The 27,978-nt window shown below is 40.7% G+C and overlaps 1 protein-coding gene across 3 annotated transcripts; it reads right to left on the bottom strand.

Annotated features, from left to right (window-relative positions):
- Position 1: 1 nt before the first annotated feature.
- On the bottom strand, positions 2–27,060 carry LOC121649730 (norrin cystine knot growth factor NDP). 3 transcript variants are annotated; one of them, XM_042000731.1, is made up of 5 exons: positions 27,002–27,060; positions 26,818–26,886; positions 10,190–10,315; positions 9,595–10,090; positions 2–2,686 (listed from the first exon to the last, which is right to left on the bottom strand). In XM_042000731.1, exons 4-5 carry the CDS (start codon positions 9,799–9,801, stop codon positions 2,462–2,464), a joined length of 432 nt encoding a protein of 143 aa, XP_041856665.1. In that variant the 5' UTR covers positions 9,802–10,090; positions 10,190–10,315; positions 26,818–26,886; positions 27,002–27,060; the 3' UTR covers positions 2–2,461. The 3 variants fall into 3 exon arrangements, with proteins under 3 accessions (XP_041856665.1, XP_041856664.1, XP_041856663.1); XM_042000730.1 differs by lacking the exons at positions 26,818–26,886; positions 27,002–27,060 and adding an exon at positions 23,338–23,638; XM_042000729.1 differs by lacking the exons at positions 10,190–10,315; positions 26,818–26,886; positions 27,002–27,060 and adding an exon at positions 23,338–23,638.
- Positions 27,061–27,978: the final 918 nt, after the last annotated feature.

The raw sequence follows: 27,978 nt of genomic DNA, 5'->3' as shown, positions 1-27,978 counted from the left end.
TTCATCCATATGCAAATGCAAATGGGTCAAGTAAACAAACTTTTATGAAAATTTTTTCCAGGGTGTAGATGTTTGGATGACCCAGATTATGCGTGTGGTAATCTTGTTAAAGCGGTAATACTGCTATTTGGCAGATATCGCCCCCTAACAACGGCTCATTCATCATCAGTTTTGCATCCTGTCTCTTTTCTGAGCTCTCTCCAGCCAGTAAAAGTCAGTCTGATGTTGACTCTTGCCTTATTTCACCCACAAGTGCAATCAAAATGGCCAGTCTGTTCATATCCAGTTACTGGCTTATCAGAAGCACTGAGTTTTAAGGTTGAAAACTCATGTAGTGTTTCTTTAAAGATCATGGACTGGATTCACACATGCTTTACACATGCCAGAATACACAGGAAATGAGTGTGTGTGCAATGAAGCATCACCATTTTTAACTGCCCGTTGATGAAAGCCTTAATGTTCACTTTCACTTTCTTACAGCTATTTAAAGGCTAGATAAAGATAAAGATCCTAAAATTACACACAGAATTATTCACACAGTAGCTCTGATGCCACTTAATTCACTGAAAGACTTTACTTAAGTTTAGATCAAAGAGTTTCCAAAAATCTTTCCCCGGCCGTCGCTGTCCTGCATGTTTGGGATGTTTCCTGCTGTGGTGGAGTAATTGGTCAACATGACTGGACAGGACTTGATGAAAAGATGTTGAGGGGAGCCATTTTTTAGAATCAGATGTGTTGGAGTTAGCAAGCATCTACACCTGCAGGACTGTGGCCCTCCAGGACTGACTGGACACCCCCGGTTTGTATAATACAAGTTCAGGTACTACACTAACGAAAAATGCAAAAAAGAGAAAGAGCTTTAACTTTTACAACAATAGATTTCACATCAGGATGTAAGAGGAGTGGAAGCAGGACTCTTGTTGTTTCGCTTAGTTTTGCTGTACAGGCTGCAGTTTTCATGTGTCAAGGGCATTGTTTCTACAGCTCATTCTCATTTGCTTGTTTTTGTTTTAGCTACCAAAATGACTGGGTTGGGGTCAGGAAGAGATCTTTGTTTGATAGAAAATGAAAAAATATCCCTATGTTACAATGCAATGCCAGGGGGGTCCTGAAAAAGTTTAAATATGTAAGGAGCTCGAAGTGAAACAGGGCCAACATACACAACAACACACCACTAAAGAAAAAGAGTACAACTGTTCTTAAAATAAAACTAAAACAAACCCATAAAATTCCACAGAGCAGGTTTAAGTGTTCAGATTAAAATGACATTTTTAAAAGTTTCTGTTGAGTTTTTCTTTGCTTCCATAAATTCCTTTATTTATTCCTTAAAATCTGAAACGTAACCACTGAATTCCTTCCATCCAAAGAGTTTTAATTATATCAAAGCCACAGCTGGAACAATGAGATGTTTTAAATCTAGATGACAGCGCCGAAGTTACGCAGCGCAACGACTCACACAGGCAGAATGAAATGCAGGAGAGTTGTAGGTTCTGTATTCAGGCTTCACAGACGTTTGCAGAGCAACCATAGAGCTGTTTTAACAGTTGGAGCGTCCTCCAATCAAAATACTGGACATGTCATGAGTAATGATACACGACAGTTTTATCCAACGAGCTGATTGAAAAAAGGCTGCAGAGTTACAATAATGCCGACTGTAACGTCACAAATAGAATACACTTTTAACAAACACTTTTGACAGTTTCTAGATAGTCTGCACCACGCCACCGCCCGGAGGCTGGTCACATCTTCATCCTTGCTCATCTTTCATCCTCAGGGGTCCTCTTTCACGGGCGCATTTATTGTGCGCTTGACGAGCTCTGCTGTCAGCATTGGTCGTGTTTTACACAGCTAGATGAAAGTCTGCAGGGAGTGTGTAAAATGTTATTGGGGTAGAAAGCAGGGTGCAGGTGCTCCTCTATACGTCCACCATATGAGCCTGGGCTCATGTCGACCCCCTCGTTCCCGTCAAGGCCTCAGGCTTTCCCATGCTGCTTCCTAATGAGGCGTGTTGTTTTGTTGTCAAATGCATGCTGGCTGCTGCAGATACATGTAATGAGCTCTCACACTTGGTGAGTGTCTGTGTTATGGATTACAGAGACCTGTAATGAGTGCAGCGTGTCTCTGCAGTGAGGAGGGTCTCAATCTGGCCCATGGGAGTGGCAGTTTGTGGTGTATGGACTTGTGAGCTGGAGCAATGTGCTGTGCATGGTTTGCACTGATTGAATGTACATAATGGAGAAGGTATAGTATGTTCTATTGGAGTCCCGAGGGCTGAAGACCATGTGATGGTGATCTGATTCCTCAAAACTTTCACTCCCAAGTTAACGACAAGCATCTCTGGGGCAATTTTCTGATCCAATAATCAACCAAATACTCAGAGCAGCTTTAGAATGAGGTCCAAGGCCAAGAAAAATGCTGGATCTTGAGAGTCTTGAGGGTCTGGGAGGGAGTTGTTGCCTGCTCAGCTGCACTCCTCACAATTGCAGGCTAGGATGTATCTGTAAGTGGCTGTAATGCGAGTCCCACCAGCGCAGCGCAGCCTCACTGCCTTCAGCTTGGAGGTGTGTGGCCGGCAGCAGGAGCAGGAGCTCTTGAATGGCTGTTTGAGCACTGAGCTGAAGGAGATGAGGGGGTCGGAGCGGGTGGTGTGGCTGCAATGGCCCTCACAGCGCGCCAGCAACACCATCTACAAAAACAGCATGCAGAAAAAGGAAGATACAGATAAGTTAATCACACAGGGTTTTATCAGCTTCAGTTCCTGTAAGGGATGACAGGAAGGGTCACGGAGTACAATAAGGCAGAGTTTGTGTCTGGCCGGACAGTGAGAGGCACCTCCTAAGCCTCCCAGCTTCCCAGCCTCGGCCTTGCACCTGCAAACTAAGAGATAGCAAACAAAAGCAGACACACATTCCTACACCTGCTACACCTCAGGGTCACACCGCCTTTTTTCCTGTGCTGTTCGGTGGAAATAAGACCAAAAGCATCAAGCACCTTCCCAAGTTGGACCAGTCAGATCAAACACACACATGCATACAAAGCAGCAACCTGATTAGAGTCGGGGCCGTCTGACCATCCGGCATTCCTCTGTGGGTCACTGCATTCCTGTCGCCTCCCTAAACAGACTCCTGTGTCATGTCCTTCTGTCAGCTGCTGTGTGTCGCCACCCGTGTACCCACTTTGACAAAAGCCTGTCTGGGGCCATGGCAGGGTGACACATGCACACACACACGTCAGGAGTGTTGTCGCCACTTTAAGACCATTTGTCTTTGTCCAGGCTGGGGATCAGGCTATCAAACACTCCTCCTGCACTTGCTCTCTCTTTGTCGCCACCATTCCTGCTTCATTCACGAGCAGCTACGTTATAAATACAGATAAAGCGGACGGCCATTCATGTATCTACAAAGCATGAGATCAGAAGCATTCATGTAATCTAAAGACATAATACTCTTTCTATTTGAGGTAAAAGGATATCATCTGTGGTTGTACAAAACAAAGTACTAACTAAGTAAATATTGTGAATATAGAGAAATAAAATATTTTTTTCTTTAATTTACTAACCTTTATTTTTTACAAGTTGTACCATTGAGACACGCAGACTCATTTACAAGAGAGGCCCGTTTACCTGCATGTCTTTTGGACAAATGGGAAGCAGTCTAAATTTGTAGGAAAGGACTCAGAGAAAGATTGTGTTGTGTTTTTGTGAGTTCCCCGCGTTCTAAAGACTAATGCATCCCGTTTTGTTATGTACAGCATTAAATATGGAAATAAGAAAATGAGAAAATAAGAAATAAGAAAATAAATATCAGTATGAGTTCATCTTGGAGTGAAATGTGTCCCTGAGATCAGCTCACATCAGTTCAGCAGGCCTAGATTCAGTCGGTAAGGAAGCTGCAGAGGCTGCTGTCATTAAGTATTCAGTATAACAGCCATTGTAGGGTTTTTAAAAGTAAAGATATGGATGAAAAATATTTAATACGATAAACAGACAAGAACATAAATCTCTCTCATTTGTTCAGCCTGATGGTAACAAAATATTTTAATATGTAGGTGTTGACAAAAATATGCAGTTATTGTAGGATTTATATATTTATTTATGCATTTTACTGGAAATTTCAGTTTGAGTCACAACGTATTCTATAAAAATGTAACTACTACTTGCTTTCCTCTCAGCTTAGCTGCTTTAAAAGTGATTTTCCAAACACATCAAGTTTCTATACAAAGTATCGATATCTGATCGGTATCACCGATACTTGCTTGTATTTTACTTGGTATCGGACCGGAAAGAAAATGAGTGGTATCGCACATCACTACAGCTAACGCTAACTCCGCCATGTTCCAAAAACAGCGAATGTTATGGAAGACAACAGGAAATGATGTCACCACACATGTACGTACTGCGAAACAATTCTGATAACTGGACTGGAAAGTGAAGGCAACAATTTTTCAAATATCGTATTTCAGAAGTGCATCTAGACACATCAGATCAGATTACAATGGTAATCTGATTACTGGCAGATATCTTGTTTTGTTGATCATGTAAACAGGGTCAGTGTCTCATAAAAATAGTTATCTGAGAATGTTTTTAATATTCAGGAAAACATGGTTTTACATAAATATCTGTAAATCAATCAATATCAAATCGGATTTAATTGAATTATAATAAAATCAAACTAAAGGAATCGATTCAGGACATTAGTGTGATACCCAGCCCTAGAACTAGAGGAGGTTTACATGTTATAAAATGAAATGGAAATTGTCTTATACTTCTTACTTCTTACTTCTGCTCCACTTGCTTTGTTTAACCTCCAATTTATTTAGTTTTTCCAAAATTTTACAAGGCAGACAATATGAAAATGTTATTTTATCGGGTAAAACAATAAAAGAAAGAAAGAAATTTCAAGTACTTTTCTGTGAGTGAACTTTTTGGAGAGAATTGTTTGAAGACTTTATAAGCATGCAAAGGCAACACACAATTTAGATTAAAGAACAAGAAATTATAACCACAGATTCATTATATGACCTCTGGCTACATCTCAACTTCGTAAGTTAAGACCAGACTATATTTAAGAGCATAAGTGGAATAATTCTAAAATGTTTTGGATCAGGAAATTTCTGCAACGCTCACGTCGAGCATTCATTTTTGGGAAATGTGAGGACTGGGGGTTTTGGCTCTGTCAAGGGTGTTGCCTTGGGCCCTGCAGTTAAATCTACGTTCACAGCCCACAATGAAAATGGTTTTAAATCCCTTTGTGAATTTCGTAAAGTTAGGCTCTCATTATTAACAACACACTCAAAGTTATGCTAGGCTCAGTTTAGATCTGAAATATTCTGGTTTCTAGGGTTTTTAGTAGTTTCCTCATTAATAAACATTCATATGAATGAAGTTTGCCCAATTAACTAGAGCAACTTTTTTCTCTGTAGATCTGAAATGTGTTTTACGGATTGAAGCTGATGGATGTGACACACAAACCACTTCAGACCACTACAGGAAGTCCTGATTTCCAGCTCTGAGTTGAAAGCGCGTCAAATATAGTTTATTTCAGAGTACCACCCCTGCTGTTGCTGGTGTTATTTGTAATTTATTCTCTGGTTAACGGACTAGTCTTGATAATGTTTTAGGTTAACAGATGAGTGCAGAGTCCAGTTCAGTTAGCAGCTGCAGACTTAAGTTTCTGTGTGGCTTTTATGACTGAATTAATTTGCTTCTAGTGATAAAATCATTCACTAAAGATTTTGTTTCAGACTGAATTTCTGCAAATACAGAGTCTTATTTGCATTTTTTTAATCTCTGTACACATCTGCCTTGTTTTGTATTTGAGTGTTTTGTTCGTTATATTTTGTTACATGCGGGAGATGTTTACATGTACATATGTATACATGTGCTGCCATCTCTTTGTTCGTATACTTATCCTGTGTGACTGAATGGTATTTGACTGTGTTTTAATTGAGTTATAGTGTTTGTGTTTTATCTAAAATTAAAAAAAAGGAAAGTCCTATTAACAGCATTAGAACCAGCATAATCTTGGCTGAATCTGCCATCAGGTCCAGCAAGATTCCACAGTTTCCATAATTCAAAGTAAATAAATAAATGAATCAGATTATTAAGAGGAGCCTTATATTCATAAACTTCCTCTTGGCAGATCAAATTTGTTCAATAAAACACAGCAACCAGACTATCATCATTCGGCTTGTTAAGATGCTGGACAGGACAGGTTAAAAAAAAAAAGAAATCTGACATCACCAGAGAAACAAAGGTGCTAACGTCACAATCTGCCTCTGCAAACCAATAACACCGGTTATCCCAGGGTCTGCTACCTTTACAGCCCAAAGAGCCATTTTCCCCTCAGCCCAGCTAAATAAAACTTGTTTAGAGCTGCAAATGTTATGAGACTTTTTGAAAAGACAACTTAAAATATTTGCTAAATATCTACAATAGGAAATTTGTCATTTTTGAACAACCACATTTTTATTTCTAGTTTTTAAAATAAAGAAAACTTTCTTCTATGAGATGTAGATATTTGCGGGAAATTATGTTAAAAAATAGTTTCCAAACTAATGAAAAGAAATTTAGTTCGTTATTATAATTATTTTTAAAAAGTTCTTTAGCATTTTAGCCATGTATTAAGAGCCACTGGAAGAACCAGAGAGCCACTTGCAGCTCCGGCAGACCCCCAGTTATGTCCACACATTAACAGAACAGCCAGACATTTTACTAAAAATCTTCATCTTAAAAGCCGTTTCCCTAAAACTTGCTTTTAGTGCCGGAAAACTGTTTGCATGAATGAAAGACACAAATACATAGAAAATAAAGCTATATTTCTAAAAACACTTTGTCACTTGCTGATTGAATTTAAGCGATAACATGATAAATAAAATCATCACGGTTAGGTGCTAAAATTAAATTCATCATTTGCATGTTGAGTTTTATTCTGGGTCTTCTATTCTTCGACCTTACTGTCTGCATGAGTAAAACTGATGGGGCCATCGTTGGATTAAAACAGTCTCATCCATTTGTTTGTTTAACCTTTGCATGGCTAATAAAATTTTTCTATAATGAATGAATATTATGTGAAATACTCAAATTGCAGACATTAAAATTGGCTGTTGGCCTGCTATCATTTTCACTTCCAAATATTTTAACACAGTATATTTGTTTCAGGCTCCTGCCACAAGTCTTTAAGGCAGCCGTGTCATGACGTAGGGTGTAGCAATAAATCGACCAAACATGCATTTATCATTTGTAAAAGATGCTTCAGAAAAAAAACACATGAAACTGTGATAACTATGATAAAATTGCCTTGGTAATTTTAACAAATTTAAAAAACATTTGGTATATCCCAATTAAATGTCGGTTTTCTTTTACATGATGTCAACATTTTCAAGCTTAACAAACAGAATGTGGTTCAGTCGATTTATTTATTTATTTTTTTAAAAAAAGAAAAACATAGTTCTTGGTTTAAATGTCTGAATGAGTTCAGGGGGGAAAAGTTGGTTTTTATGATTTGATTTGTTAAATAAGCTTGTGATATTGTCTCATGGCGATGGATTGAGCCCAAATTGAATCAAATCAAAAGGGTATTTATCGTAACAGTGAGCTCTGTAGCTTCTCCACCGAGTTGATCAGATAATGATCAAACTTGTGAGTTACAGCTGCTGACATGCAGTCAAACAGCAGACAGCGGAGGCGACGGGTTCCTCCTCCGTTCTGATCAAACACACACTGCAGTCCTCATTAAACACAACTCAGTCCATAACTTTTCTTTATATTTTTGCTTAAATCTTTTTGTATTTTCTCTCCTTTTCTCATCTTCACTCCCTCCTCATCTCTTCTCCTCACTCTACCACTTCTCTTCTTCCCACTGTCCAGAAATAATATTAACCCTTTCATGCATAGTGGTCATTACAGCGGACACCTCTTTAAAAGCTTTTTTCTACCATTTTCATAGCTGAAGATGGTATATTTGTGAATTAGCCACCTCACTGGACATTAGTGAACCATGCAATAAACTGTAGAATAAATAAAATGTTTTACATAAAATTATAATTTTCAGTACCAAATTTGTCTCAGTGATAAAAACGGAAAGAAAATTATACAGCTAGATTTTTTTCATAAAATATTTACATCATATAAAAATTATTATATATTATTCTATATATAGATAAGAATAAATCAATAGAAATAAAATATTATAAATAAAAAATAAGTATCTCTGTACATGTCTGTAAGAGTAAAATATTGCATATGAAAAAGGTGGCACTGTTTTTATAAATTTAGGCATGAAAGGGTTAAGCCTTTAATGCTGTATGTATCAAAATTTGATTCATATGGTTTGTGAAACATTTAGCATCATTTTATGGTAAAAACTTGGCTTAAACCCTGTTGTACACAATCTGATACTTGTCTTCTGCCCCCTGGTGACAGAATATTAATACACTAATGCACTACAGTAATTTTGACATTTCACATGTAATAAATGGAAAATATATAAAAAGAATATGTTCATTAATTTTTTACATTTTGTTAAAGGGTCAAACAAAGACTTCACATAAAAAAAATTGACTTTTCGCCTCATTTTTTCTTGGGTCGGGCTTTAATGGGTTAATGATCATGAGGATGATGTTTTTATCATAACAAAATATAGTTTCATTTACAATTTAAGGTGTAAATTGTCTTGTGTAACTTCTAAAACAGGTACTTCTAAATTAAAAGGTACTTCTAAAACACAGATTTATACCAGGCAGCAGATATGATGACCATCACAGATGAACAGTTAAAAAGCAACGGTGCAAGGGGATTTTGTGTGAGTTTGTTCAGACTGAGGTGTGAAGCGGTTGCTGAGCCAGGCTCGACTCAGCTCTCTGTGTACTGTAATATAACATCTAGCTCATGCTGTGCAGGCAGGCCCCACCTGAGCTGAGCGGTGGTTTCACCACCTGCTCAGTGCAATCAGTCAGAATACTTAAAAAAAGACCAAAGAACAGATCACTCACGCCGAGGAACAACTGCTCTGCTGAACAACAGACAGGAAAAGGAGATAACTGAGAACACCTTTCTACAGCAGCATTCACACATTTGGCACGGCTCCGCAGATCATCAGTCTTTTTACATTAAGTGCTTGTCTTGAAGTTGTCTAAAACATCACATTGAGCGCCACACTGTGTCATTATTCACTTTCCACTTTTCTTTTTCTTTCCTCAGCCCATTTCTCTTCCTGTGGCCCCTGACGGGGAGACGTCCGCTTTGGCCAACAACTGAGTCCCAGCTGAGGTGCAGAATATGTGTGCAGCATGGCCCATGTCCAGCACCACACAGACACACACAAACACACACTCCCTGAGAAACGGAGCGTGACCCTTCTAAATGATGGAGAGATGGAGTTAGAGAAAGCGATAAAGGACAGAGATGCTGGACTGACCAAATGACGGAGGGGGAATAAGAGTCATACAAGTGGTTTTGGCCGATGTTCCGGGGTTTTCTTTGTGTCCCAGAGGTCTGATTTGGAACAGAACGTTTATCTGATACTCAAACAAATTAGTGGGTTTGTCAAGTAGACGTCAGCATGTCGTGTTAGTGTAGGTTTGTTTCTGCTTTACCTTAGAGTTGCATTTGTAAATTGGGTGCGTGATGGTCTCCACAAAGTGGTGCCTCATGCAGCGGTCTGGGTCACTTTCACCCAGGTGTGGGTGTGCATTATCACTGCCCTTGTTGCTGCTGGCAGATTGGACCAAGCCCAGCAGGGGGCAGCACATCAAGACCAGCAGGAGGCCAGAGGGGGGACCCACGGAGATCAAAGGTTTCATGATCGGGACACCCTGGGGCTCCTGATCCTCCTCGCAGGATGTCCAATAAGTCACGCTGTTGCTTTCTGAAAATGCTTCTTAATCCCAGTTCTGTCCTTTTTTTCGGCAATGTTATATAATAGGGTCTTACAATAGGTGGTGGGGGGGTGGGGGGTGGGGGGTGACTTTAACTTCTCCTGTTCCTGCTAATACAGAGGGGGGTCAAAGTCTGGAAGTTGTAAGGAGAAAGGTGGCAAGAGGGTGGCTTCTTCAGGCTGCTCCATCCTCAGCTGTCTCAATCCATCTTAGTCTGGAGGAACAAGATAAACAAGAAGAGATCAGTTCAAACAGAAGTACAGTGACTGGTCAATTTTTCATACTACAGGGTGTGTGAAGTGCATGGCGCTACCTCCAGACAGCTTCTCATGGAATTTTTTGCCAGTTTTAGTGATTGACTGAGTGTGCATGTCTCTCCAAACCTGGCTGCCCACATTATCTGCTGTTTTCCACGGTCAAGCCAGTCAACACCCACACTCTGGACACACACATGCAGACACATAAGTCCTGCTGCTTTTATTACCGAGGAGAAACTTAAGCCATGCACAAACAGCCTGCAGCCAGGCCCTTTCCTCTCCACAGGAACGACTTTTTCATTAAAACAAATCGTTCTCCCAACAAGCCCTCTCATGACTGCAAGCCCTCTGCTAGTTCCGCAGCATATTTTCACAGGTATTTAGGTTTTTTTTCCCTCCTCTTTTTTCCAACTTCATATTTTATAGTCCTTCTGACAATACAATAGGGTTTGTGTTAAGAAGGAGCTTGTTGCTGGCTGAGGCAGGTTTTCTAAAAGGCAATGTGTTGTGAATTATCGAGAATTATGGGTATATGTGCAGTCATGAAGAGAGGAGCTCAGTGACTGGGGTAAATAACTTACTAGAAATTGTTAATACTTGTAACTTGGTTTGCATTCTTACTGTTGTCCAGCTGATTTACACAAGTTGTGCTTATATTGCTTATTTATTTGAACTTCTTTTACATGTGTGCAGCAAAAGGTTACATCAATACAGTTAGCCTGTATGTAGCCTGGGAAGCTGTATTTATGATAACATGTCTCTCTATGCATTAAGCAATACATCCACCAAGAAGTCCGTCCATCCATTCATCCACCCACCCATCCATCTATCCACCCACCCATCCATCCATCCATCCATCCATCCATCCATTGAACCAGATGTAATACTAAAACTGCAATACACTGTAAATTGGGGTCCAGAAAACATATTTTTCCCCAGCTAGAAAACATCTGTGATGTTTCAAAAGAAATGGTAAATGGTCTGTATTTATATAGCGCTTTTCTGTACCTGGAATGATACCCAAAGTGCTTTACATTATCACACACCCATTATTATCACACACACATTCACACACTGAAGACCACGACCCATCAGGAGCAATTTGTGTTTCGGTGCCTTGCTCAGGGACACCTCGACACGAGCTCAACAGGCTGAGGATCAAACTAGTAACCAGACAACCACTCTACCCACCGAGCCATGCCACTGCTTACATCACCAATGTGGCGCAGGTTGAAGCTTAATCTCTAAAATGACACCTTCAAAGAAGAATGTGGTGACTCGATTTAAATTAATTTAGTTTTTTTGTTGCTGTGATGATGTCATCCTGCAAGTCAATGATGCACCATAATGTGAGCACAATCTTTAATATCTGGTTTACTGAAATTATAACTTATTTGTTTGTGCATGCAGTCAGCATAACTCTGATAAATAATAATGGATTAAATTTAAATAGCGCTTTTCATTCACTCCTTATTCATACTTGGTGATGGTAAGCTAACAGATGGTCAGGGGAAGACTGATGGAAACGTGGCAGCCAGCAATGCCGACACTGAAGGCAAGGAAAGTTAAGTGGCTTGCCCAAGGACACAACGACAGATTGACTGGGGGAGTGGGAATCGAACTACCAACCTTCCGATGACTGGATGACCTACTCTACCACCTCACCAATTTCCTAATTTTAGATTAAATCGAGCATCCAGTTCAGCTAAAATTTTTATACATTCTACCCATCCCTCAGTATTCAGGCCCTCTCATGTCAGCCACCATGTTTTTCTTCCAAAGGAGAATCATAACGTTAATGTTAACATTCCTCCTGAGAGAAGTAGAAGTATCATTTGGGTTGTTAAAATAAATACTCCCAGAGATATTCTGCTGGCCCGTCTAACATGTGTCACAGGGTTTATATAGTCTTCTTGTATACAGCCAGCACCCATCAGCACCTCCAGCCCTGCCAGCGGTGCAACGACCGCTTATATCTCCATTTCTGCTGCTGGTATTGCGATCAGCATCATTGCCGCTCTTGTTTTAGGCATCACACACTTGAGTTATTGAGGATAGAGAAAAAGTAAAAGATTAAATCAATGACTGGTCACCCACACACGAGACAATGTGGGAGATAAGTTGAGGCATGCTAAACAGATGAGACAAAATAAAGAGAAGATTCATACACCTACTTCCCACGCCTCATGAAGGCATGGGTGCTCACTTTTATCGGACCACTGAGGCAAAATCTGCATCTGGACCCTATTTCACCCCATCAACCCTCACCTACTGCCCTCTGTGCATTTTACATGTGCCCCATGGCTTTTAAAATTCCATTTAAGTGCCGTGCACACAACAAGCTAGGCATGACAGCTTTATTACACCTCCAAAGGCCTATAAACAACTAGCTAAGTGTTATTTTAACACTAAACCCAGATCTCTGCAAATAAATGCAATACAATTTTATCTTGGAATGCTGTATGCATATGGTCTCCAAGGAAAGTGATAAGAACATGATATTTTTGCTTGCTAATAAAAAAATTACAAGATGAGCTAATACCATAAGACCTGTCTTCAAATTTACACATTCAGTTCTCACATCATTGTTCCCAGACACAGCAGGTAGCCGTTTTTAACCAGCTTTAAACCGGCAAAAGGCAGATAAAGCTGATGAACAGATGGCGAACAGAGGGGTTCATTGAAAGAGACAGATATTCCCCTCAGGAATTGGTGAAGACCAAATAAAGATATCAATAGCCATTTTCACACATGCACTGCAGACCTGATAATTCGTAGACGTTTTTCAGAAACTGTATGAGACCACGGCTGTCCACAGCATTAAGCTCTGGCCTCTTGTGGAGGTTACCTAACCAGACTTGTAATAACTCCAGAAAATGTCAGAATTAGTAATCCTCTGACTATCTGGTACATCATTCTCTTTTCCCATGACCTGCATGTTGCTATTTCTTTTATTCCACATAAATGAAAATATACATTAATATTGTAACAAATTGATAGGGAGCCTCATTCACCATTTACAACATTTCTTTAACAAAGCACTGCAATTTCCACAGTTTTTTGCATCCTGCCTTCTGCAAGCTTCATTTCAGCGTATTTCTGGCCGTGAGGGAGCATCTGAAGGAGAGAACGTCTCGCCGTGAAACAGATATTTGATTTGAATGGGACAAAGCAGAATAAGTCTAACCCCAATTCTTCACACTTTCTCCAATGTTCATGAGTGAAAATATTTTCATATCCACCAGGTGCCTGTAGGCAAACTTTAACTGAATGATCTAAAATTTCTGTATTAACTTAAAAAAATGATCATTTAGTTCTTCCTTCCACACGAGAAACCAGCAAATTTCTTTAGTCCAGTGTTATAAATATTCTACGTCATACCGTTTATTCTCCAGAATTACCACATGCATATAGGTTTTGGTTCGATTATTTTCCTTTGTTAGAATCACAGTGACTGCCCTGATTTATGCTTGAATTATAAATTCTAGTTTCTCTCAGAGAAAACTAAGCAGACTTTTTAAAAAAGGATAAATGACAGTAAACTATTCTACAGACTGTGGTGGACTAGATTCTGATGAGTTTTACCTTCTCAGAAAAATACAGTTTTGTTCTTTTGTTACTTAACCACAGGGGCCAACCTCTACAAAGAACAAGTGATGAAGTGCTGCTAGTCACCATAAAGACCGTTAAAAAGGACACATTATGTTGGATTTTATTTGCTGCTGTCATCTTCAAACCACCCATGCGAGATAGATGCCATGTGCCATGTAGATCAACATCTTGTTATTGTAATTAATTTACAGTAATGTGAAAAAGAAATATGCTCTAATCTGATCTTTACCAAGTCTTAAAATGCAGTAAATGCACCACAAATAAACAACAGTGCATTACATCAGTGGTGTCCAGCTGCGGCCTTCGAGGGCTGCAAACCTACTAGTTTTAGATGTCTCCCTGAACCAACACACCTGATTCAAATTAAATGACTCTCCTCACCAGCTTGTTGTCAGGTTCTGCCCAAACATACTGACCCATCAATCTGATTCTGATGCACTGCAGCAGGAAACAAGTAAAGAGTGTAGCAGGCAGTTGCTGCTGGTAAAATTAACTTGTTTAATTGTTCATCATCAGTGTGAGTTCCTCTATAAAAGCTAAGTTTTGGCAGTTTGCTGCTCTGGAGTAATAATTTATGTAGCATGCAGAAATAAAGTAAACCTGGACATGGTTATAAGGACATTTTGAAAACTATTTGGAGTCCATCACTCTACAGAGAGAAATATTGTTCACAAGTGGAAAACATTTCAGACAGCTGCCAATCTTCCCAGGAGTGGATGTCCCAGTAAGTTCAGGCCAAGGTCAGACCATGCAATGCTCAGTGAAACTGTAAAAAGCCAAAGACAGACTCTCCAGGCCTCAGTTAGTATGTTAATCACAGTCTACCAATTAGAAAAAGGCTGAACAAGCATGGTTTGTTTAGACGGTTTGAATGAGAAAGCCTCTGAAGAAACAACAAGTCTTCTGGAACAATGTCCTCTAGACAGACCAGACCACAGTGGAGATGTTTGGTCAGAATGCACCAAACCAAACACAGCATGTCAGCACAAACACCTCATGATCTGGGCTTGTTTTGCAGCTACAGGACCTGAACACCTTGCAGTCACTGAGCTGTCCTTGAACTCCTCTGGATACCAAAGTATTTTAGAGTCAAATGTGAGTCCAACGGTCCGACAGCTAAAGTTTGGCTGAAACTGACAATGATCCCAGAAAAAGCAGGAGGTCTACACTAAAATAGCTGAAAAAGAAAAGAATCAAAATGTTGACAAAATCCAATCAAAGTCCAGACCTCAATCTGACCTAAAATGCTGTGGTGGGCCCTCCAAAGAGCTGTGCAGGAACCAGTTCTGCAAACTTCAATGAACTGAAGCAACGTTGGAAAGAAGAGTGGAGCAAAACTCCTGTACAAGCATTTGTATGGCTGATGATGACATACAGAAAACCGTTACTTCAACTTATTGCTGCTAAAACAGCTTCTACAAGCCACTGGACCATGGGCTGGACCTCTGGCTTTTCACACACTAATAATGTATTTGGCTTTGAATTTACATTGTTTTCAGACCTGGTAGGGGTTTTGATTTCTTTTAAAAATGATAAATATTTTTTACCATGTCCCAATTTGTCAAACCTTTAAAATAAATAATTATTTTACTTTCTTTTTCACGTGACTGTATTGTGAGGCTTCGGTCGCTCTTGTGCCACTCACTGCAGAGTTATTTGCTGTGGGACAGAACACCGATTCCAGCTTTTTCAACCAAAGACAAAAAGGAATATTTAAAGATAGAATTTTGTCTGGTCGAGAGGCAACTTCAGTCTGCAAATGTCCACTCAAATCAACACATGGCAAGAATTTGGGATTTTTGGGGCCCAGAAACAGTTTCCAGCTTTCTCCCACTGATACTCCTGTTTTGCATGGATGAGCAGAAAGCATGTATGATGCATCCTATAAACCCTGTAAATGGGTTTGGTGAAGTGAAAACATGCTAAATCAATTCAGATCAAACAGGACAATGTAACTGGTTATGGTCACACCAGGAAAACATCCTCGGCATTTCCTCATAAATCACGGGTCTCCTTTAGAACATGTGTTTTTGTTAAACAGACAACAGGTCCTGGCCTTACCATGAAAGAAAGCAAACAAAGATAATGACAGCAGCAGTCTGCCTAGTAAATACCAGGACAGGCCAACTAAACCTTCCTTTACCTCAAATAAATTTTGGTTTACAGCCAGCTTTGTCCTCTCTGATTAACAATCAGTGGAGCTGGCCAGACGTTCCCACCTTTTTACATTCAGCAGAGATGATTTCCTATTGATTGTCGTCTGCCTCATACGCCACCAGACGAGGCTGCCCTGCTCTAGCAGCACTAAAGCAGGGACATCCCTCACTACAAGGTGACTACACATCATAATTACTGTCTCTTTTGGCTGCTTAGGCTTAAGCTCTGAAAGCTGGTGATATCAATACATAGCTATGAATGGCAGCTGGTTCAGATAATGGGGGCTTTTAGGATAATAAATGGAGAATGCGTCTGAGAGAGCGAGTTAATTACTGTGGGTGAGAACTCTTCCACGAGTGTCTGTGTTAGTTAGAGGTGAAGTAAACAAGGTCATGAGGTTTTGGAGGGCGCAGTGTGGCCTCCTCTTCCTAAATTCACCCTCACCTGTCCTGCTCAGATTTATAGAGCCCTGCTAGTTTACAAAAAGCAGCTGGAGCCTCTCAAGCTCTCCACCTCGCATTCACGTCCAAGTGTAATGACCAAGCAAACGATATGCACTGTGTCTTTCCTGGATCTGTCGTTTGGATACACCCCATCATCTCCTCAAACAACACTTGTCTTTCAAATGAACTTACAAAAACAAATCCTCATTGCGGCATACTTTAAAGTGCAACCAGTCCCTCCTTCATTCCTTCTAAATCACCTTCTCCTCATTCACCCGAGAGCCCCATCAGCTCATACCACTCTGCTGCACTGCGGCGGTTTAAGCTGCAGTGATTATGTTTGGGAGGAGTGTTGGATCCGAACTCATTGTGTCACCTTGGGTTGTTGGCAGCAGAACTCTGCAAAATACAACAAGTCATTCATTCTGAATTATCCATGAAATTTCACCTCCATTAACGTAAACAACTTCACTTGATGACTGTTGTAGAAACGCTGCTGCAAGGCCAGGCTCCAGCCAGTAAATCGCCACCAAGAGAGACACATTTTCCATTTTCAGGAAGAGTGGAATGGACTTCTTTTTTCTTTTTCCACAAACAAAGCCACTTTATTTGTGTAAAACCATTGATCTTCAACTTTCAGAAAATAGCTGATTGACTGCTGTTGCATAAAAAATGCAGTTATTCATCTTCAGCGGGAATGCAGAGTGTGTTCAGATCTGCAGGAGGGGCATGCTGGACTAGTTATCACATCCTTGCCAAGTATGAAGAAGGTCCAAAACAAGTAGTCCAGAATGGCAGCTTCATTATCAGAGAGAATGGATGGTGTCGTGCTTCTATGAGGCAATTTTGCAGCAGATGAGCCTTTAAAGACCAAGTAACTCAACCGGTCGAGATGAGACTTCATTAAACAGGCATGTTAGAGATGTCCTGCATTTGCAGTTTATTGTGATGACGATGGACGATTTGAAACAATGAATCGGGCATGATGACTGTTACTCCCAGATTTTACCATAGAAACTCAAGAAGATGGTTAAAAACACTATCTGCAATACTTACCTGCTATGTTAAATTTGAGCATGTCAGATCTGATTTTTCTGTCAGTGTTATGTTTCTAACCCTTTAAGAACAGGTGTCCTTTAGCAGTGATGCACTCTCAGAGACAGGAGACACTTCCGGGATGAGCGAGCAACAAAATCTGCACAAGATGAGATCTTTGTATTTAAATCTCCACCACTGAGTTTTGGCAGAGTTTCTCAGTGATGTGCTCCCTAATGACAGCTAATTCAGCATCTTTCCTCTATCCTGTCTCTTCTCTGAGCTCTCTCTAGCCAGTAAAAGTCAGTCCAATCTTGACTCTTGTGTTATCTCTTGTTCTGTCCCTTTCTTCTTTCTCTTCTTGATGAATCAGCCTACTGTGTGTGTTCAAAATGGCCAGTGTGTTGATATCCAGTTGCTAGCATGTAACGCAGTACTGTAAAGTGAAATGCTACCGTAAAGCGATGCTTTCGATTTTCAGCCATGGGACGCTTCTGGGCAATGACGGCTTCAGGAATGTACAGTTTAAAATGTCAGTGTGTCATCAAAATCAGTCAGAAGTTTTAAAGTTAAATCTCAAGACCTGAGTGAGAGCACAGTTTTTTTTTGTTTGTTTGTTTTGTTTTGTTTTTTTTGTCTTGGACATCATCGTTTGAGCTTCTTGTCACTTTATTTCTCATATTTTTCTCACCAGCAGTTTGATTAGCTTTAGGAATTTAAAAGTAGAATCCCCTTCAGACAGGCACTTCTTAACACTGATCTGATAGCAAATGAATGCTTCACCTCTCTAAACATACTCCCATTTCCAGAAAAACATGCACAGCATGACATATAGTCAGCTACAGCAGGTAGCATGCTATGTTACTTAGAATTATATGCTAAGTCATTACAAAGTACTGCTTGTATTGCTTTAACAGCAGGGCTGTTCACATCACCCTAAAATTTGTAGAAATTCAAAGCTGCACAGACCTGAAATGTGAACGTAAATGTGGTTGCTTTTACTGCAAAAATTCAGTTGCTCCAGCTTTTATTTTCACCCTGTTTGGCCTCCAGGTTAAGTGCATGATTACTCAGTGGAGCTTGTCCTCTGGCTCAACTTTACCTGAAACAAATCATAACTTCAATAATTTGGCATAAAAGCCCCGAAATAATCCAAAGCAATCTCCTCTTTAAGCAACCAATGTGGAGTTCCTGGTACTCAAAAACTAATTAGAAAGCCAAAGCTGGAGGCCTGGAGGCAGACACAATTATTACATGGCAAGCATTTTATGTAACTTCAGACCAGTCTGTAGGTCTGAATTTACTGCTTATTAAAAGTCATATCATCTTTCATGGAGCAAATCAAATTAAGCAAATTCCACTTATGTTTTGCAAGTACAACTTTTGCAGCATGGCTAAGGGGCAAATAATTTATGAAAGTCTCAGTATATGCAAAATGATTCAGACTGGTTTAAGAATAAGAGGAGAGCAGAACCCCATCATGATAAAATAACCCCTCCTTACATGCCACCATCCATCCGGTCTGAAGCTTTTGGATTTGGGAGTTATGAGATGTTGATTCCAAGATTAAGTTCTGATGATATTGAGATGTCTCTGTTAGAAGTTACGATGGGAAAGATGCCTCCCACCCTCACCCACGGTACAGTGGCAGGTGTGGTTTTGCAGTTCTTTAGGAAGTGATATGATTCTTTTTCCATCACTCAGCAAAGTATCTAATGAGTGATCAACATTATATAAACACATTTTTATACTTACTGATTGTGTGTGCAATTTATTTGTTAAGATTTTACTCCTCCTATGTAAGGATACACCGACAAAGTGAGATCTTGTTGTATTAGATAGGCTGAACAATTTTTTTCAATTTTCCAGAACAAACTAAATGACGGCTACATATGAGGAGTTAATGGATGATTTGAAGGATTTTAATTATGTCCATACAAATACTAAGTTTTTCTCTATCATGTTTTGCCCCAAAAAATCACAACCACACAGCACTGTTTACAAAAAAATCTCCCTCCATGCGATTAAAATGCTGATAAAAGCAATCTAAACCAAAAGGTGATCTAGCCCTCACCTCTGAAACAAAGCTGGTCAATAAAAAGACTGACAAAATATTTACATAAAATATGTATTGTTTTATGTTTCAGTATCCTTAATAATGTGATGTGATGCCTTTGTTTCTCACTGTAGATGGTGGCTAACTCGCAAAACATGAAAAATTCCATGCTTCTGATTTGTTGTCTGCCACAGAATCACCTGCTTGTGTATTTAGCACTGTAGATTTGCATGAGTATGTACACACATATATATACAAATATATATATAAAGTATACATTCTCAGACAGACTCTTTCATATTATCTTTTTTGTATTTTTGCACCTTGGAATGGAGAGGAACATCCTTTTCGATTACTGTGTATGTACTCACAAACTGCAGAAATTGACAATAAAAAAGCTTGAGTCTTGAATCTTGTTTTGATGGTACAGACATTCATTGCACTTTGTGCACATTCCTGGAGCCGTCATTGCCCTGCAGCATCCCAAGGCTGAGAAACCACACTTAATATAAATCCATATTTCATATAAATTCGTATAAATCCAGCTGTAGCCGTTGTTAGTTAGTGCCACTTTAACAAGATTAGCGCTAGTAAGCTGCAAGAAAAAAACCTGGTTATCAAGTCCACATATAAACAGTGCTGCTGAATTATCCGAACATATTTACCCGGGAAGGACTTTTCATAAAAATTTGCTTTTGCATGTGAACAAAAGCTTTAAAAAGTAAGAGAAATCTGCGTTTGTCAAAACACCAATAATGTGTGGACAGGACCTAAAAAGGCATGTTGCCATGGTGATACAACCTAAAACATAAAATTAAAAAACATCTTTGTCAAACAGAAAATCCCTTACTAAAACTAAACATGCATCATATTACAGGCCCCTGATAAGAACTGCATAGTTTTCTTTAATGTTCTGAAAGAAAATCTTGGGGTACTTTCTGTTTCATGCCTGTATCTAAATTTAAACACCAAACCTGATTGTTGAAAGGGACTGAAACTCTGGTTCAGTCCATCAATTTAGAAGTTACTGGAACTATTCAATATGTCTGTTTCTAGGCAATAATGGACACCTGGTAGCCAGAGCCTTGTATTCACAAAGACCAAACGCAGATGAATCAATAACTTTGAGATGATCTCATCTACACAGCCACAGCAAAGTGACAGCCTGAAGCTGTCAACCCCCTCCCCCACCCCAACCCAAAAAAAAAGTATTATCAAAATCTGAAAATCTGTTATGAAAAGCTGAAAAACGACACCATGGAGACTGCCGACTGTACAAGCCATATGTTGTGTAAAACAGAATTTCTCTGTTCTTGCCACAATGTTTTGTTCTTCACAGTGGGGTGCATGTATATATATCCCCCACCCACCGAACTTATGGCTTTTGTTCTCTTACACAGAAACTTGCACACATATGTGCATGCAGAACACAAGGGGCTACGTGGCGTTCCTCTGCTGATATGGAGCTCCGGACATTACTGGGATGCTAGCGGGTCGAGCTGAGGAGCCTGATCTAGAGAGGGATCCGCTGCTTTATCACCAGCAGCTGGTGTTCAGGAATGGGCAATGGAAGGGATCCCCTGCTGTGAGAACAGGTGTGTGAAAGAACGACGAGGGGAAATAGGAGCGTATTGACAGGTAGAGGCCTTGTGACCACCTCTATGTTTCCCCTTTGTCTTCTTTTCAAACTACATCATCATGCTCGCCTCTGATTTGCTTGAGTGCTGCGCCGTGCCCAGAGTTTACGTCATGATTTTCTGCTCACCTCCCCACCTGCCCTCATCCCCAGCCTCACCCCCTCCATTGTTTCACCAGCTTTTAATAAACTAAAGGGCAGATTCCTGACTGCAGCGTGGGGGGGTTGGAGGGGTGGGGAGATGTACAGACCTGTCCTCCAGCCTCACACACACTTACTGAATATGCACAAATACACACACAGTTTGGCATGCAGAGTGCCAAGCTCTTCCACCATCTACTGACGCCAGCAGCCGAAACACACATACACACAAACTTCCTCTCTCACACACACACTCACCCTCTCTTACCCTGTCCACACGCCAACCTCCTAAAAGCTAAGCTCCTCACTAAATATATCCCCCCCAGTAAAGATAAGACAAACAGTGTGGATTTGAGAGTAGTGTGCAGCCAATGACAGGTGGCCAAGTGAGCCCGAGCTGAGCTTGTGTTAGCTTTACAATTAAAGCTTCTCAGAAACATTACACACACTGAAAGAGATACAGAGGACGCGTTTGCATGTATATTCTCAGGTTTGTTTTTCCTTCTAGCTACTGCCGTGTGAGATCTGAGCTGCTTTGATCAAAACAGATCTTTCTAATTTCCTGACTCAACACACACACACACACACACACACACACACACACACACACACACACACACACACACACACACACACACACACACACACACACACACACATCTCAAAATCTAAAGTCCAACTACTCATCAGACATTAAGAGAGAGGAAAAAAGGAGGATAATGCATGGAATGTCAGAGCTGCAGGCTAAAAGCAGTGCGTGAAACTAGATCAATCCTCCATTCAGCTCCAAGCTTGAGGTGAAAGGAGCGAGTGAAGGAGTCGTAAGCGTATTTGTTTTATCGTGCTGGACCAGGTTTCTTAAGGCAGCAGATATCTGTCACATGCTTGTCTGGCAGGGTGGCGTTAAGGATCCTCTTGATGGCCTGCGGTTCGTGCAGAGCATGCATTTGTCAGAAGCACATTCCTGCAGCGGTGAGACACTGTGAACTGCCTATTGGAGCTTCAACACTGTCCAAATAAATACACTCACAATGGGCCTCAGTGTGTGTGTTTGCATGCATGTGAGAGAATATGAAACACGAGAACTCAGACATGAAAACTACCCATGTGCCGCTCTGCCAGAGCATTGCTGTCTATCTGCACCTGGCTGCGACGTTTCAAACACACCTCCAGCTCGCCTTTGTCGGGTTTTTCTTTCCAAACAGTTTGGGAGATGGTTTTGAGTTTAAGGCAAGAACCTGAAAACTTTTCTGACCGTACAAACTGTTTCTCATCTGCTGTCGCCGGAAGCTGAGAGGGATATCTGCAGAGATGTTTGATTCACTCAGTCTTTCTCTCTACCTCTCTCACACATCTCGGTTTCATCCTGTTTCTCCAATTTGTTGTGTCCTCTCCTGACTCTGCCTGCTTTCCCTTTCAGACGTTTATTCTTCTTACTTGAGCTGTTTCACTCACCCCTCTTATTATCAACCGATCTTCTATAGTCACTTCATTTCTCATCTAAACACCTTCTCTCTTTCCCACACACATATACACTCCTCTCCTTCTCAGTCAAATGAAAGTAGTAGCCCATCTCTTCCTCCTCCTCCTCCTTCTCCTCCTCTTCCTACCTACCACAGAGTCTATTATATCTGTCATCATCTCCCTCTACCATAAGTCAGCAGCCGCGGGGTCCAACACAACAGGCCAAGTCAATCATACACTCAAGGACATAACAAACCTGTAAAACACATATTCTTAGATATCCAAATACAAGTGAGCACACACTACCCTTCTAGCCTTGCTGTCAGTGTCTGATTAGCAAATCCAGCAGCGCCAACACAAACATGTTTCCTCATATTACAAGTCATGTCACACTCCCAGTCGCAACCACTTGCCATTTCTGGACTCAATTGGAGCAGGAAAAAAGTGAAAAATAAATAAAAAAGAGCATGCACCTCAACGACAGGATGACATAAAGTGAGCAGAAGTGTCTCCTAAACTCTGTGGGAGTACATGTGTGATGCATCAGCAGCTAATATAGAAATGCAAACATAGAAATAATGAAGAATTTTCACCAAAAAGGAGTTTGCAGTGTGTAAGTGTGCTGATCCAAGTGTCTGACACCCAGGATGGTGGTCTTACCTTCAGCGCCGGCAGCAGAGAAGCTGAGATTCTGCATGCAACACTGGATTTGTTCTACTATTGTTTCCCAGCCAGCTCCTCTTGTTTCTACCTCTCTCTCACACACACTGATTGTCTGAGCATTACTCTCTCCTCCCTCTGTCTCAGTCTCACCTCCTCCCTCTCCCTCTCTTCTGTCCCACAGTCACACACTCTCCCTCGCTTCGTCTTGAACAGGGGAAGCCACTGGAACGAGGGAGAAGCCTGGATGCTCTGCCCGTGAGGATGGCCGTCACATGTGGATCGTGACACAGCAGTCGTATATCATACGCCCTTTTCTCTCTCTCTGTCTTCCTCACAAACACAGCTGCTGACGCACCGACACGCTCCACGGCGGCAAATGGGAATTCCAGGCCTGGACGGCCCTGCTCACCCCATCAGGGGGAGAGATGACCAAAAGCTGCAGCCAGTTTTACGAGGTCAGGGTTATAAAACTGTTAGCGGATTTAGTTTATTAAAAAACAACTGGCCCTTGTTGTCTCCCCACCAAGTGGTGGGGGTGTACAGAAGAGGAGTCAAAAGGGAGGCTTCATTAGAAGCCTTGGCAATCTTCTCTTCACTCTATCCTTCACCTGGGGGCAAAACACAAAGAGTTCAAAGTTTTAATTTAGAAATTTCTCTCTGTGAACCATTTGTCTTCATCTGCATTACAAATACATTATGTGACAGTCTAGTGCCTGTGTGTTTAGGAAGGAGGAAAACAACAGCAACACAGTACAGATCCAAACTCAAACAACTTCATCCATCACTCTAACACGGCTCAATATGAAGACACTCTGAAAATATAAAAAGGACAAACAACAATCAATGGAAAGCTAATAAAACTCTGAAAGTGCACAACTGCTGCCAAATCACTGCAATACACTGCATTACGTCAGCCACCCCGGTTCCCCTCTCTGGATTTCTGTGTTTGTATTCAACAGAGGATCCGATCGAACAGCCACTTCTCTTTGGAAGATTCCAGACTCATAAAAATAACGGCTTGTATCAGAGCTGGTCCAATTCTCTAAATTAAATTTCCTTTACTATCTCCTGAAGAGTGGGGAATGTGCAGGAACGTCTTTCATAAAGGGAAGAAGATAAAGCTGCTCTACAACATTTTAGGTTTTGCTCAAATATTTCCAAGCAGTTGTGTTAAACAGGATTTATGTAAATAAATATGAGGCCCAGATGCTGAATGTTTGAACTAACAAACTATTGGGCTTTTATTATTCCTTTTTTATTGTGCTAAATGACCAGCTTTAGTAGTAAACCCATGTTTTGACTGAGTTGTCCTTATTTATGTAGCAGTTTCACCACAGCAGAGCCGCATTCATGTGTCTGTAAGTATGGCCGGATTCTTTTTGCAGGACAGCTGTCTTTTCCCAAGTCCCTTTCTCTGTCCTTCTTTGACCTCATGGAATTTAAATAAATTACAGCCTACTGCCAGATCCATGACTATTCCAAGCCAGAGACAGCATATAAAGTAGTGCTACATAACTTTACAACTTTAAAACTTAGTTCTTATGACTCGTTTTGATGGTACAGTGACATTTAGTCTGTACATTCCTGGAGCTGTCATTGCACTGCGCTTCACAACTGTTTTTTTTTTTGTTTGTTTTTTTGTTCTGAAGCATCACTTTAGAACAGTATTTTGATTTACTGCGCCATATCACATGCTAGCAACTGGATATCAACACAGTGGCCATTTTGAAAGCACACCATGGCTGATTCAGCAAAGAAACCCAAGAGGACATTATCAGAGAAAAAGAGTATAACAAGTAAAAGAAGTGAAGGAGTAAAAGAAAAGCAACAGAGGAAGAGATAAGATAAGCGTTATTATTGGACTGACTTTTACTGGCTCAAGAGAGCTCAGAGAATGAATGACAGAATGAAAGACAGATACCAACTTAGCTACCATTAGGGGGTTCCAAAGTGTGAAAACCTGCCAAGGTTCAGTAATGAGGTTTTAAAAAAAACGAGGGGCAAAGTCCATGCAGTCAGTCTAACATCACGGGAGCATGAAATAGTGCACATGCTAGCAGGGTTCACCCTGCAGTTTGTTTCTGGTTTGTGAAATTGGAATTGGAAGATGGGAACGGTGTCACATCCCAGCTAAAGATGTCCCAGTTGCAAGTTGGAAAACCAGTAGTTTCCTTATTGTTGTGCTCACTTACCAGGCTCTCTACAACTAGCAATACAAGCTGACAACAATGCATTACACTGTATTTTGCACACACAAACAAGTCTGAAGATTATGTGTGCTGATTTATAGGACATAAACTTGCAGAAGTGATTATAATAGCTTATTACAACTTTTGGACATTTACAAATATGGACGTTTTTATACGTTGGATTTTGAGATCAGGGCTGGGGAGGTTTTCTGACTTCAGGGGTCATCTATCTTTATATATTTATTTTATTAGGAACATATATTAGGATATTTCAACTACTGAGTTTACATTTAAGGGCACACTGCTCCCCAGTCTATTTGGAATAGCTGATTTTGTTGTAAGAAGTGTTTAAAGCATTGCAGTTTGTAACCTTCACGCATCTGTATACAGCCAAATTAATAGTGACTAGAGAGGGACATGTCATGAGCAAATCAGAAGCATTTGCCCCCCACGTCCCACCCCTGAATCTGCCCATGATACAGCCTACATTCATGTCACGGGACATGAATCACAGATGATATTTCATGTGTTAAGGTTTTCCAGTTGCAGAGACACGAACATTAAAGCTATCATAAACATTTCCTGTGCACAATGTTAGGAATGCTGTTTTATGTCTTGCAGAGTCTGGGGAATATTTCACCTTTTCTGTCATTTTAGCCCGTGTTAAAGAGACTGTAGTCTTAAGAGTTTCTCTTTTACCAATAATGTTAAAAAAACACTGGAATTTGAGCAAACGACACTGATAACAAAGATATAATTCTCTAACAAAGGTGTGGGAAAAAGTCTGAGAAAAAGAATAGAGCCATAGATAGAGCCAGACAAATAAGTCACATCATCCACAGTCCGAGCACTATTGTTTCAATATGTTCCACACAGGCAAAGAGCAGCACAGCAGTTCAGGGACCAAACAACAAGACAAACGCATATATTTTTCATCGCTCTGGCTAAATAAAGAAGAGGCGATGGGGGAATGAGTGCAACGCCAAGAAAAGGTGAAAAAGAAAAACACAAGCTGTGAGGCTGATAACATATGTTCAGATACTCATTTTATCAGGCCCAGACACACTTATTCACACACACACCAACACACACACACAAACACACACACACAAAGGTCCTGGTATGTAGAGTCAAAACTCTCGGGGGAAATAAGGGTAGCAAACTGCACCACAGTAAGTAGAGCTTAGTGGGTCAAAAGTTTAAGAAGTGCAATTACCTGAAGGACCTCGGCTGACCCCAAAATTTCTCACCTTCTGTTCCCCTTACACACACACACACGGACACATACACCTTTGACAGAGGCGATTTACAGCCGGCAGCAGGAGGGAGTGAAGACTCATCCACCACCAACAGGCTCCTAGAGAAAAAGAGCAAGAGACCCACGTAAGCACAGTTTGTATTGTGATTCCACTTTCGGGCGTTGTAAATGATCACCGCTGCGAACAGTGTCAAATTAAATGGCCATAACTCACCTGAACAGAATCTGACAGCCTCTCCTCGGCTTACTCAGCCTCTGTCCGTATGAGAGGTGGTGACAGGGAGTAAATGGCTTCAGATAATGTATCATAATACCACATTAAGAAAATGTTCAGTGAAGCCAAATGTGAATCCCATATGTGGAGAAAGGAGGGCTGGGGGGGAGGGAGAAACCAGAAGATATACTGAGCAAAAACTAGGATACTCTGAGATGATAAACCGCTAGAAAAGCAGATTTCTGACAACTTGTGCAAACACTTTCATTTTCTGTAGCAATAGTTGGTATAATAATAGCAATAAAAGGCTAATTAAGTTAGTGTTATGTGACAGCTGCAGACAGGTAACCTTCTTTTAAAGATTATGATAAACTCCTTACTTCCTGCGTTGTTGAAATCCATTTTAGTGATGTGTCACTGGCTGGTTAGCATTTTGCAGCGTACCCTGGGGCTCTGGTGATTAGGGCTGCAGGTCAGGTTGCGCCTATGTTACATCAGCAAACCAGCCAATGAGTGTTAGGATTGAGATGTGAGAGATGTCCTGGTCCTGACTGAGTCCCACCTTGGCTGTAGGCAGTCTGATGGTGCTGTCCGTCCCCATGAGTGCGTGAGTCGTGACTGGATGTGACATGACACGAGTCATCTCCTCATCAGAATGGGATTAACAGGGCAGGGTCACATTAGAACTCACACATCTGCAAGTCCAAGCAATGGCCTTTATCCAAAGAGTTAAATAGTTTTGTTTTTTAGTTTTCCTCAGTGCTGGAGAGTCTGTTTCAAGCTGGTGGGTATTATCTGTAGGAGAATAAAAGCTGTGGACTGACTGACAGGCATGTTCACTTTTCATTTCAAAGATTGATTTTCAGCTTTATTTTAAGCTATATGAAAAAAGAAGGAAGTGGGCTATAATTTCGGGAGATTTATTTGGACTAGTGTGCAACAAAAAACAGGCATCTTTCCCTTGAAAATGGTCTCCA

This window comes from Melanotaenia boesemani, chromosome 12 (assembly GCF_017639745.1).
Source record: "Melanotaenia boesemani isolate fMelBoe1 chromosome 12, fMelBoe1.pri, whole genome shotgun sequence".
In the NCBI taxonomy this organism is placed as follows: Eukaryota; Metazoa; Chordata; class Actinopteri; order Atheriniformes; family Melanotaeniidae; genus Melanotaenia; species Melanotaenia boesemani.
The sequence above is the reverse complement of the archived record's forward strand: the minus strand, read 5'-3'. Positions and strand labels throughout refer to the sequence as shown.